Source organism: Archocentrus centrarchus, chromosome 3 (genome assembly GCF_007364275.1).
Source record: "Archocentrus centrarchus isolate MPI-CPG fArcCen1 chromosome 3, fArcCen1, whole genome shotgun sequence".
NCBI classification, from domain to species: Eukaryota; Metazoa; Chordata; class Actinopteri; order Cichliformes; family Cichlidae; genus Archocentrus; species Archocentrus centrarchus.
The window spans coordinates 15,007,598-15,019,720 of record NC_044348.1 but is presented as its reverse complement, the minus strand read 5'-3'; the positions used below and the strand labels follow the sequence as shown (position 1 = coordinate 15,019,720).

General features: G+C 39.2%; 1 protein-coding gene across 1 annotated transcript; it reads left to right on the top strand.

Annotated features, from left to right (window-relative positions):
• Positions 1–5,019: 5,019 nt before the first annotated feature.
• calca (calcitonin/calcitonin-related polypeptide, alpha) lies at positions 5,020–8,330 on the top strand. The gene is made up of 5 exons (XM_030726174.1): positions 5,020–5,058; positions 5,420–5,513; positions 5,871–6,002; positions 7,298–7,479; positions 8,095–8,330. Exons 2-4 carry the CDS (start codon positions 5,428–5,430, stop codon positions 7,458–7,460), a joined length of 381 nt encoding a protein of 126 aa, XP_030582034.1. The 5' UTR covers positions 5,020–5,058; positions 5,420–5,427; the 3' UTR covers positions 7,461–7,479; positions 8,095–8,330.
• The last annotated feature ends 3,793 nt before the right edge of the window (positions 8,331–12,123 follow it).

Below are 12,123 nucleotides of genomic sequence, written 5' to 3'. Positions count from 1 at the left end.
TAAAGTTGTTTACCGTGCCATTACTTCCTGCCAGCTGGTCTGCTTTTTTTTCCTTTCTTTTTTTAGTGAAAAGAGATGCTTCTGATGGGGTCTCACATTCAGAGCCACTACATAATGGGAAGGTTCCTGCTGCTTTTCTTTGCTTCCTGCCATCTTCCGGAATAAAAGGCTATTCTGGAAGCGTTAAACATCTGTCCAATCTAATCAAAAATCATGTTCTCACTGTACCTTGTTAGCAGATTAATCAAAACATAGGAGACAAAAGTGGCCAGATGCCTCACACAGGCCATTTACATACTTACACTGGATTCAGACAAAGCTGAATCAGTTTTAGTAGGAAATTTAGAAAACAATAAATGTAATAAAAATACAAGCACAACATGATGAGTGACAGTAAACAAAGGAAAGGAAAAGAAAATTTAATAATTAGTATAATTGTCCATGTATAAGCAACCCTACAATGACCACTAGAGGGCATAAATATTAGATAGAGAGATAAAATAGTACAATCTACAATAAATAAACAACAAAGTGAGAGTAGAAGTGCCACAGGCACAAAGTGCAAAACTATACATATATAAAAGGGATAAAAACAAAATAGATAAAATATAAAAAATCTTAAAAAGGGACACACCACCAGTTTTATACAAGAAATTCACTTTACTTGATATGTGCACTTCTACTTGGCTTGTGAAAACAAAATGCAAAATGCTGAATTCCCTTAAGAATTAAAACAATATTTTTTTAGTAGGAGTTTTGGAGCTTGACCCATACTGACTAACACTGAATCATTATATTATTATAAAAGTCCCGTAAAATCTCAGCAGAACCTACAACATGAGTTAAGAGAAAAAAATAAATATAGATGGAACTCTACCACATTAACCCAGCAAATAAAATACCTGAGAAAAGAACACATTTCATAATAGTGATGCAGTAATTAAAGCAGTCCTGCACTTTATCCCTCATTACCCACCATTCTAATACTCTATAGGCCTATTCTACAGTGACTTTAATTATGTCTAGAATACAGGATATCAATGCAGTTACCATATGTGCTGTAGGAAACATCAGTCTGCATATTATGAGGCCATTTGTGAAGTGTTCTTCCTGCTTTGCTATACTGTGTGCATGTATGGTAGTTTAACTGGGTGGGACCCTTGACTACTCTGGTTCTACAGTAAATTATTTACCGTCTGGATGACCGGAATTATCAAGTGCACATGGAAAATCTAATAACTGGCCTTCTCTGTTAATGCTAATACTGTCCAGAACCTCGTCTTTCTAACAACATAATGACGGTGGAAGGAACATCGGGAGCTCTTGTAATCCCTCTGCAACTTCTGGGCAGGTGTTTAAATGTTAAATTGAGTTTGGTTAGCTTTCTAATGGAGAGCAACAGGTGGAAGTACATCTGCTGAGGCATATTTCACTTCTTTGTGTTTATAATTCCATCAACCTCGGTGTGTGTGTGTTTAAATGTTCCATTTAAAGATACAGACAAATCCTTAAATGTCCTCCTCTGGCTGCTCTTTTCACAGGACTTTGTATTTGTATTTTTCCCCCTAAATTTATTGAGCTTTTACAGCATCAATTGAGATCTGATTTCTGACCATGGGTTTAAAACATGTTTAAACATGTTATATTCATGGTCTGTTTAGTGTGGCTACTGGCTTTGGTCCAGCTTTCCCTTTTTTGATTAGACACAGCAAGCCTGGAATCCAATTTTCCTTAGCTGTTGTGGACCAGCTTTATTATGTGATAATTAACTCAAAAATAATTACATAAGGAAGCATTAGGAGCTTTCAAAGAAAAGTTCCTGCAAAGACTGGTGTTGCTGCTTTTTGGGAGAAGATACATTGACAGTAACTCAGCTGAGACTGTCAGTGATGAGCACTGCACTGAACATAATGCTGCCCTAGCTGTCATGAATGCTCTCCTGTGTTTCAATTAATTTTCCAGGCCAATTCATGCCTAACTTTAGGGAATGTGAACAGTGTGAGCTAATTGCAGCCTTGACAATGCACTTTTCCCCTTGGAACGTAATTTCTCTGCCTTATCTGGTGTCCCTGGTCAAGCAGGGAGTGACAAATCAGTGCTCTAAGCATTAGTCCAAAACAGTGTGGATGGTAGTTACTTGTGCACAACCTATTATAATATGCATCTTAACTGTCTGGCTTATTAGAGGGGGCACTTCACATCCTTTTCTGGGTTACAGATGGTTTAGTGTAGTTTCACATCTTTATTACAAAACTGTTGGCTTCAGTATTAGCTGCAATTTTTTTTTTTTTTTTTTTTTGAGAACACCAACACAGAGCACTGAATTCCAGATTCCCTGATTCCTGAATTTTTGTGTGTTTTCAGTCTTGAAAAATGCTCTATTTGATTGATGGTGTGCTTGAAGTTGGGGGTGAGTAATTACCTAAAATGTTAAATATACATATGTATATTTAAAGTGTCTTTACAGAGAACAAGATAATTAACATTAGTCATTATGAATGGGATCACTTGCTTTACAGTCTTTAGTTTTCATAAGTTTCAGCCTTTCAGGAGCAGTTTCTGACAGCATGAGGAGCTATGGGAAACTAATTTACTGCTTCTGGTATGAGGCCTGCAGGTCTGCTCAATAGTGCTAAAAGGCCCATCTACTCTAATGAGTTTCCTTGTGACGCAAAAAATAACTGGGAGGCAGGATGGTTTATGATACCTCATCCAATATCATTACATAAGAGGAATTAAAAGATGGCCGGAGACCAACAGCCCAGTAATTAGCTTGGAGAAACCGGATGGATACCAGGAAATAGAAGGTTTAGTTGATTGATGTACCTCACTGCGATGCTATTAGTTGTGCTAGTTATATATATATATATATATATATATATATATATATATATTCAGTGATTTACTACCTTTTTGTCAAGCATTGTCAAATGCAACAGTGTTGTGTCGAGCATTTCTCTACACCTCATGGTGCCAGATCAGTCATAAGATAATGTGATTACAGTCCAAAGGTAGAGAAAAAGAACAATTTGTTAAAAACTCTTTACACACGTGTCATGCATTCTTATGTATATATCAGTGCTAACTTTGTGAAGTTTTAACAGAACACACATTGTGTAGGAATTTTTATCAATCATGCTGTTAAATTGTAGATTTTCAAGGTGCTTTTTGGGGGAGCCTTTTCCTCTTTACCGTGCTAAAAATGGGTTTTGAGTCCACATTCTGTAACCAACATAATTACCTTTTGTAAGTCATAGATGGCAGCACGGTGGCGCAGTGGTTAGCACTGCTGCCTCACAGATAGAATACCATCTGGAAGGCCTGGGTTCGATTCCACCTTGGCCCAGGCCTCTCCCTCTCTCTGTGTGGAGTTTGCATGTTCTCCCCGTGCTTGCGTGGGTTTCCTCCGGGTACTCCGGTTTCCTCCCACATTCCAAAGACATGCACTTACTGGGGTTAGGTTAATTGGCTATTCTAAATTGCCCATAGGTGTGAATGTGAGTGTGAAAGGTTGTTCGTCTTTCTGTGTTGGCCCTGTGACAGGCTGGCGACCTGTTCAGGGTGTACCCTGCCTCTTGCCCTATGACAGCTGGGATAGGCTCCAGCCCCCCCGCGACCCTGAACAGGATAAGCGGAAGCGAATGGATGGATGGATGGATGGAAGTCATAGATGGCGTCTATGTACAAGCATGTTGCTATATATTTGTGTCATAGCCGTTCCTCTTGTTTTCTGTTTGTTTTCACTGTCCATCTTGTGTTTGTGAGCAGCAAGGTTAGCCACTATGAAGCAAAGTTAATGGGTTATGAAGGTATGTCGAACCTAAAGCTGGAGTTCTCAGTATCACAAAGGTTGCTCTCCTTTTACCTAGCTAGCTCACCACAGACACTAATGCTGAACATATGCCGAACCTGGTGTGGAGCAGACTATGCTCAGAGTTTAGGTTTTGAGCTGACTTTAAGAGCTACATTTTTTTGAAAAATTTCCTCTGATAATGTCTCTGACTGGAGTAGGACATATCAACTGATCGATTTTATGCAGAAAAGGAGTCAAATGATGTGTCAAACACCCGCCTTTATGTGAGCTCACACAGAGCCTGAAGCAGAAATCCTGGGTTACTTGTGCTCTCTGATTGGGGTTTTAGGTTTTGTCAAACTACCTAACACAAAAAAAGTCTGGCTATGTTGAAATTGCTTGGTAGTATATCCTTCTGCTCTTACAGCCTCATGCAATCAGCGCACACATACACACACACCTATGGCTTATTTATGCCTCCCTCTGCAGTAAATCTGCCATGTTGCTCCAATTATTTTCTGTGTAAGTCATTACAAGGCTTGTGCACTAGTTTGGGTTGACTATTGATTTCTTTGCTTAATACTAGCTCCTTCCTCCCACCTTTAGACTGGACAATGAATCCCTAACCTACCCAGTCAAATAGCCACTATCAAGCTTCACTCTAACCACCTTCACCTCTTCCCATGGCTATTTAGATAGACTCACTCTCCTTCTGCCACTGGACTTCTACCAACCTGCCTACCTGCCAGCTCAGGTTTTCACCACTTTAATTAAATCAATCCCTAACATGCTTGTTTAAAGCTCCATCACTTCCTACCCCTGCAGTTTAAGTACTAGAATAAAACCCTTTTTGGGTCTCTGTTCTGCCTCCAGGGTCCAGTCTTACTGGTTGTAATCATTTGAGCTCCAGAACTGGAGAGCATGTCTATCCGAGTGCCACGGAGATTTTTCTGTCTTATTGTTTTCAGTTTCCTACTTCCCTTCATTACCAACTAATTAAAATACTTGACAGCACAGTAAGTTTAAGTATGTAGTGATGTCATTTACACACAAGCTCTTTTATTGGCTTACTTTAAGTGATGAAGACCTTCTGATTGGCTGGCAGTTTGAGGTAAAGCATTTGACTGGCCAATAAGGTGGAGTGCTCACTCAGTTGATGCTGAAACCCACAGGGAACATATATAAAAGTGTGTACTGTGGGAGTGCTCAGCAGATTCACAAGTAAGTCCATCATTTGAATTTGAATCGGCAGAAAATATATTACGGTGAGTAGAGATAAGATTATTTACTTAGATTTTACAAAACATTATGCTCTCACTGTTACAAATGACTGATTTTAAGAATGTGGATAAACTGGTTAGGAGCTGTACCTACTGGTTAGGCTATCTTTGGTTTGCTGTCATTAATTTTGCTAATTTACAGAGCTTCTGTTATAGTTTCCGTGAGAGCATGCAGCATCTCTCAGCATCTCTGCAACTCCAGGAACTCAAACAGAAAGGAAATGTTATACGTATGCAGTGGATCAGCTGTTGTAAACAGATATAAAAAAACAAACAAACAAAACAAGACAAAAACCTTTTCCTGGAACTCTTAAATTACCTTGTTTGAATTATATGTGTTTTCCAGAGAGAAACATGATAATGTTCAAGCTGTGGGCACTCCTTCTTGCCTATGCATTGCTCATTTGTCAGACGTACGTCTCAGAGGCAGCTCCAACTAGGTAAGAACTGTGTTATTACTACTACAAGAATACAATATTTACCTTTAAAAAGTCTGATTAGCATAGTTATGCTTCCATATATATATATATATATATATATATATATATATATATATATATATATATATATATATATATATATATATATATATATATATATATATATATATATATGCAAACTACAGTTTGCATATGTACACCTTCACCACTGCTTTACAGTAATCACCATTTTTCTCCAGTTTATCTGGTAAAGCAACAATTCACATAGTTTTCAGTTTGCTTTGCATCCTGTACTCTTGCATTTGCAGTTTATGGCAAATGTATTGGCAGAATGTGTAATTGAGTGTGTATTTTCAGAAGCAGTAAGGAATCCATGTCAGATGGAGGCACATTATCAAATGATGATGCTCAAAGGTTGCTCAGAGCTATGAAAGAGTTCATGCAGATAACCTCAGAGGAGCAAGCCCAGCAAACAGCTGACGGGAACAGGTAGGTTTTTTAAGCAATCTCAAATGCTATCTATCTATCTATCTATCTATCTATCTATCTATCTATCTATCTATCTATCTATCTATATATCTATCTATCTATCTATCTATCTATCTATCTATCTATCTATCTATCTATCTATCTATCTATCTATCTATCTATCTATCTATCTATCTATCTATCTATCTATCTATCTATCTATCTATCTATCTATCTATCACACATAATAAAATACGCTTTTGTATAAGCCCAACAGCTCCAACTTGGTGTTAATTATCAAGGTATACAGTGAGATCTATGAGCATTTTCATTGCCTGTTAATGCATGGACAGTAGTTATTCATTCATTCTTCAGTTTCTTGAATGCTAAATGACATGCCTACAATAGAGTGTCCTTTGTCTTAACACTAAAGAAAGCATGATATCATACATGCAGGAACATGCATGATAGTCAGTCTTAGAGAAAATTAAACTGATAGCATGACAAGATGTGTAAGACTGAACTGTTAGCATGCCTTTGAAATATTAACTAAAGATTTTTTGCCAGTGCATGACATTTCAGAAAAAACTAAAACATGTATGTATGCATGTAACTATTAATGACTACCCGCATGTTACTGTAAGCCTGTTGTTGCATGTTTGTCTCCATCTCTAACAGCTTGGATAGACCCATGTCTAAGCGCTGCACGGGCTTAAGCACTTGTGTGTTGGGAAAACTCTCCCAGGATATTCACAAACTACAAACCCATCCTCGCACTGATGTGGGAGCAGAAACACCCGGGAAGAAGAGAAGTCTATTTGGGCAATATGAAAACGACAGCAGCTCATACAATTGAAACTCTCGGCTCTAGCCCAACTATGTTATATTTATCTGAGTTAACATTTGCTTGCTCATATATCTGTTTGTGTGTAAGACTGCTGGTGCATATGGAACTTTTTGTATGACTAATTTAAAACAAACAGACAAAAGAAAAACAAAGTGAGGTGGAAAGGAAATCGGCCAAGCTTAGATTAAATTTAGACGGAGAGATGAAGACTTCAGCAGCTATAAAATTGTAGAAATTCTGGAAAATAAAATTGAATTAATAAAGTAGAGTTTTCTTATGTAAAATAATTTTTCCTGGCAATTTTGTTTCTCTTATAATAAATTCATATTTTACTTCAAAGCAGTTTTTCAGTGCATTTAATTTGAAGTTTTTAATTCCAGACAGTATTGTTTGCTTAATGACTGTCATGCAAGTCTCCTATCTTTTCTTGAATATCATAATTTGCTGTTTTGTTTCCATTCCTTACAAGCAATGCAACAGCACAAAAGCGGGCATGCAACACAGCCACCTGTGTAACCCACCGCCTAGCAGACTATTTGAGTCGGTCAGGGGGACTGGGATACAGCAACTTTGTTCCCACCAACGTTGGTGCCCAGGCATTTGGCAGACGGAAGCGGCAAAGCCCTGTGTAAGGCCACTGCCAGATACATGGTATGTTATCACTGCATACCATAGATTGTATGTAAAAGATGGAAAGTGCAGTCAGTGTAAATTTCCTTATGAGCCTGTATTCTTTCTACATTATACAGTATAAAGTATAGTATAAATGGGAAAAACATTCGGCTCATCTGATGTTTGATCTGATTGGTTTAAGGTCTTACCTGCTACATGCAAATCTGAATGCAACTCTGGACTTCACTGACTAGTGAGAAGCTGCATCCATCTTGACATATAGTCCGTGCGCCGTGCTGCTGGACTCACAGGAGTATCAGAGAGGGATGAAACAAATTCAGCGTGTCGGAATCATTATTTTAAAACCCAAGCTAGAAATTGCTGTCACTTCTTGCTTACAAGTTTTACAACTTCAAAGCTAACTTGCAGGAGGCCGAGTGGATGTACAGTAATCGGATAATTTTGTCACATTGATCCCTTTGTCTTGCTCTACTCATATTTTCTTTCATACTGTTAAAGTATGATATAAATTCCCAAATTCACCACTAAAATCTTTCTCAATCTTAAACTTAGTGTTGTGATTAACAGGTAATTCAGAAACGATTAACAGTTTTGTGTCCTCTTCTCTCTTTTTTTCCCCCTTTTGTTCTGTAGGACAAAGTCCCTCTTTCCTTGAATGACATCAACTGCAACATCATCCATCCACTTAAGCACTTTGGAATGAGTGCCACTTATTAAAATATCCTTCATAAACACTGACTGATGTCTTGTTTTCAAACTAGCATACAGTTCCTTAGCATTCATTGTTAGTCTGTGCTTAAAACCAGAGAAATAAACAGAATCACAGAAAGGTAAAGGCTGTCTCGGCCCGAGGCAGAAAGAAATCCACTTCCACCTCCTCCTTCTTCTTGTGGATTGATGTAAAACACTTCATTTAATTTCATTACAGTGAACAACACAAATGTAAATTGCAGGAATAAATTGTATTTTAGCTACATTAGACTCTGATGTCTTACTGTGTTGCTGATTCATACAAGTTGATAAACATACGAAGCGATGTTCATTTATTTTTTTTAAAAAGGTCCAAATGAAGTTTTATTAAAAGTAAGAAGCAAGCTTCTTTTGGCTGCTCCCTTATTTGCAAAGGGGTCGCCTCTCTAGATGGATCCGCATGTTCAGAAAATCAAACCATGCTCTTGATTCTTGATTAAAGAGTACATCTTGAATTATGAGTTATATACTACTGTTTCATTCTATCTTGTCACTTGTGTTATTTCTTGTCTGCTGAGAGTTTACCATTTATTCTGCTAAAAAAATGACTTGTAGAAGTTATCCTGCACATCTAACTCGCTAGAGATCCACTTATGTTAGCATTACCTGCTGGCCATTCAATTCCCTTTGAAATTGGCATCATCTGGCAAAAGACCACACAAAACCAGATAATATAGATTCTAAGCAGTGGGAACATCTGCATTTTTTTTAACATTCCTTTCAGGCTTTGAGTGCAGCAACTTTTTAAAATTTGAGTCTATATTATTTTTACAAACTGCCACATTCCCCAGGGGCTTAAATGGGGCTTGATTTTAAACTTTTAATAGTCTCCTGAAAACTATAGAGTAGCCCATGAAAATCTAAGTATAGGTCTAGCTGCAAAGGTGCAGTAGGATACTAAACCAACTGGCATCATTCATCATTTTTAGATGAGGGTATTTATCCAAGGTTAGGATTAGGATAAGGTTGTGGATTGTTTAGGTTTAGGTTAGGATTAGCCTGTAAAGACAGTACTTTAGAAATAAGGAGATGGACTTATAGTAAAGAGGGTGTGTCTGCCAGACAAAACCTTCTCAAACATCAGTGCTTTCTCTTTAACAGTTACACAGGTTAAATAGACGAGAGTAGGACTTCAGATCTTAATTAAACCAATTTACAAAAATAAAACTTGCCAGAATTTGAGGTGAAAGAAAGAGCTTAGCTGCCTAAAGTGGAGAAAAATTGTGTTAAAGCTTTTATTAGTTGTGATATACATTCCACATCATTAGGTACACCTATTCAACTGTTGATTAACTGAAATGTTTAATCAGCCAGTCACATGGCAGCCACTCAGTACATGTAGACATGGTCAAGATGACCTGCCAAAGTTGAAACTGAGTATCAGAAAGGGGATGAAAGGTGATTTAAGTGACTTTGAACGTGGCATCATTGTTGGTTCCAGACAGGTTGGTCCGAGTATTTCAGAAACTGAAATGATTTACAGAGGATGGTATGAAAAAGAGAAAATATCCAGTGAGCGGCAGCTGTCTGGATGAAAATACCTTGCTGAAAATGCCATAAGTCAGGAGCATGACCAGACTGCTTCAAGCTGACAAGAAGGCAACGGAACAGAATAACCATTTGTTACAACCAAGGTATGCAGAAGAGCATCAATGTGAATGTACAACACATCAAATCTATAAGCAGGTGGGCTACAGCAGCAGAAGACCACACAGGCTGACACCCTTGTCAGCCAAATTTGCATGGGCTCACCGAAATTGGAGAATAGAAGATTGAATTCAGAACTATTACATGGGCAACACTTGGACCTGAGGACAGAATTTCGTTCCACTGCATGCAAATGTGATTCGAATGACAATAAAGAATCCTTGAAAAAAAACAAACAAACAAACACTGGTTCACAAATTTGGATGGCAGGATAAGAATTTGGTATAAATAACATGAAAGCATGGATCCATCCTGTCGAACAGGAAGCAGCACGTGAGGCTGGGGAAGAATGTCTCGGACTCCCGGACCATCAGCACTGGCACTCCTCAGGGCTGTGTCCTCTCTCCTCTGCTCTTCTCCCTGTATACCAACTGCTGCACCTCTGACCACCAGTCTGTCAAGCTTATTAAGTTTGCAGACGACATGACTCTCATCGGACTTATCTCAGACGGGGACGAGTCGGCCTACAGGATGGAGGTCAAACGTCTGGCGTCCTGGTGCAGCCACAATAACCTGGTACTGAACGCCCAGAAGACAGTGGAGATTATAGTGGACTTTAGGAAGCGCACAGCCCCTCTACCCTCCATCATCCTGACTGACACCCCCATCACCACAGTGGACTCTTCTCGCTTCCTGGGAACTACCATCACCCAGGACCTCAAGTGGGAGCCCACCATCACCTCTGTCGTCAAAAAGGCCCAGCAGAGGATGTACTTCCTGCGGCAGTTGAAGAAATTCAACTTGCCAGCAAGGACCATGGTGCAGTTCTATACTGCCATCATTGAGTCCATCCTCACCTCCTCCATCACTGTGTGGTACGCTGGAGCCACCACTAGGGACAAACAGAGACTACAGCGCGTTGTGCACTCTGCTGAGAAGGTGATTGGCTGTAACCTCCCATCTCTCCAGGACCTGTACACCTCCAGGACACTGGGGCGTGCAGGTCGGATCACAGCCGACCACTCTCACCCTGGGCACAGACTTTTTGACCCTCTCCCCTCAGGCAGGAGGCTACGGTCCATACGGACCAGAACCTCCCGCCATAAGAACAGTTTCTTCCCCTCTGCTGTTGGACTCATGAACAATTACCCTAAGACTGTTACTACCACCCTCCACAAACGCTGATGACCCTATGTCTATGCACCTGTCTGACTGCACTGATGTACATATTAGTGGAATATAGTCTACATTCTTCTATCTTTTAATTAGTCTCTGCACTGTATATTTTGTAATTTTGTAATATTGTGTTATAGTTATAGCTCTAATATCTCTGTATATTTGCAATTTGTATACTTGTATATTGTCTTATAGTTTTTATACTTATTTGTTTCTTTCTGTAAGCACGAAGTACCGCAGCAATTTCCTAATGCTGTGAACCTGTTCACCCATATGGCAATAAAAACCTTCTGATTCTGATTCTGATTCTGATTCTGATTCTGATTCTTGTAACAATGGTTCAGGCTGGTGATGGTGGTGTAATGGTGTGGGGGTTATTTTCTTAGCACACTTTGGGCCTCTTAGTACAAACTGAGCACTGATTAAACACCACAGTCTACCTGAGTACTGTTACTGACCATGGCCGTCCCTTTATGACCGCAGTGCACCCATGTTCTGATGCAACCATGAAAAACGGACAAACCCCCTCCAAAAATCAACACTGAAGGCTGCATCCGGGGTGCAGTGGCTGTGGCTCAGGAGGTAGATCAGTCACCTACTGATCGGAAGGTTGGCGGTTCGATTCCTGGCTGCTTTGGGCTGCATGCCAAAGTATCCTTGGGAAAGATACTGAACCCCAAGTTGCTCTCCGATGCAAGCGTTGAAGTATGAACGTGTGTGTGAATGTTACTCATGGAAGTGCTTGTATGAATGGCTAAAAAGGCTTACCATGAAGATTTTTTTTATACTGAACAAGAAAAGAGTGCATATGCCTAAGGCTTTTTACTTTTACAGTAATGACATCACACCATGTTGAGGAAAAAGGAGGCAAGTTCTCACTTAACTGCTCTGCCATGAGCTGAAGATGATGGTGAGAAGAGGAGGGCGGGAGTTTCACCCAACAGTAAGTACTGTTTATTTTTAATACATTACCCTGAACATACAAACTCTTCATAGGGCACTCATTGAAATGTTATTGGAGCATATTTCCAAGAGTTGTTTTTTTTTTGTTTTTTTTTTACTTGTGTGCCTTATTTTTCATTTTTAATG

What these genes read in the sequence shown, in the direction of transcription:
- calca (XM_030726174.1), top strand. Translation starts at nt 5,428, where the DNA reads ATGATAATGTTCAAGCTGTGGGCACTCCTTCTTGCCTATGCATTGCTC. An exon ending in TCAGAGGCAGCTCCAACTAG is followed by an intron (nt 5,514 to 5,870) that starts GTAAGAACTGTG and finishes GTGTATTTTCAG; the next exon opens with AAGCAGTAAGGAATCCATGT. An exon ending in CAAACAGCTGACGGGAACAG is followed by an intron (nt 6,003 to 7,297) that starts GTAGGTTTTTTA and finishes ATTCCTTACAAG; the next exon opens with CAATGCAACAGCACAAAAGC.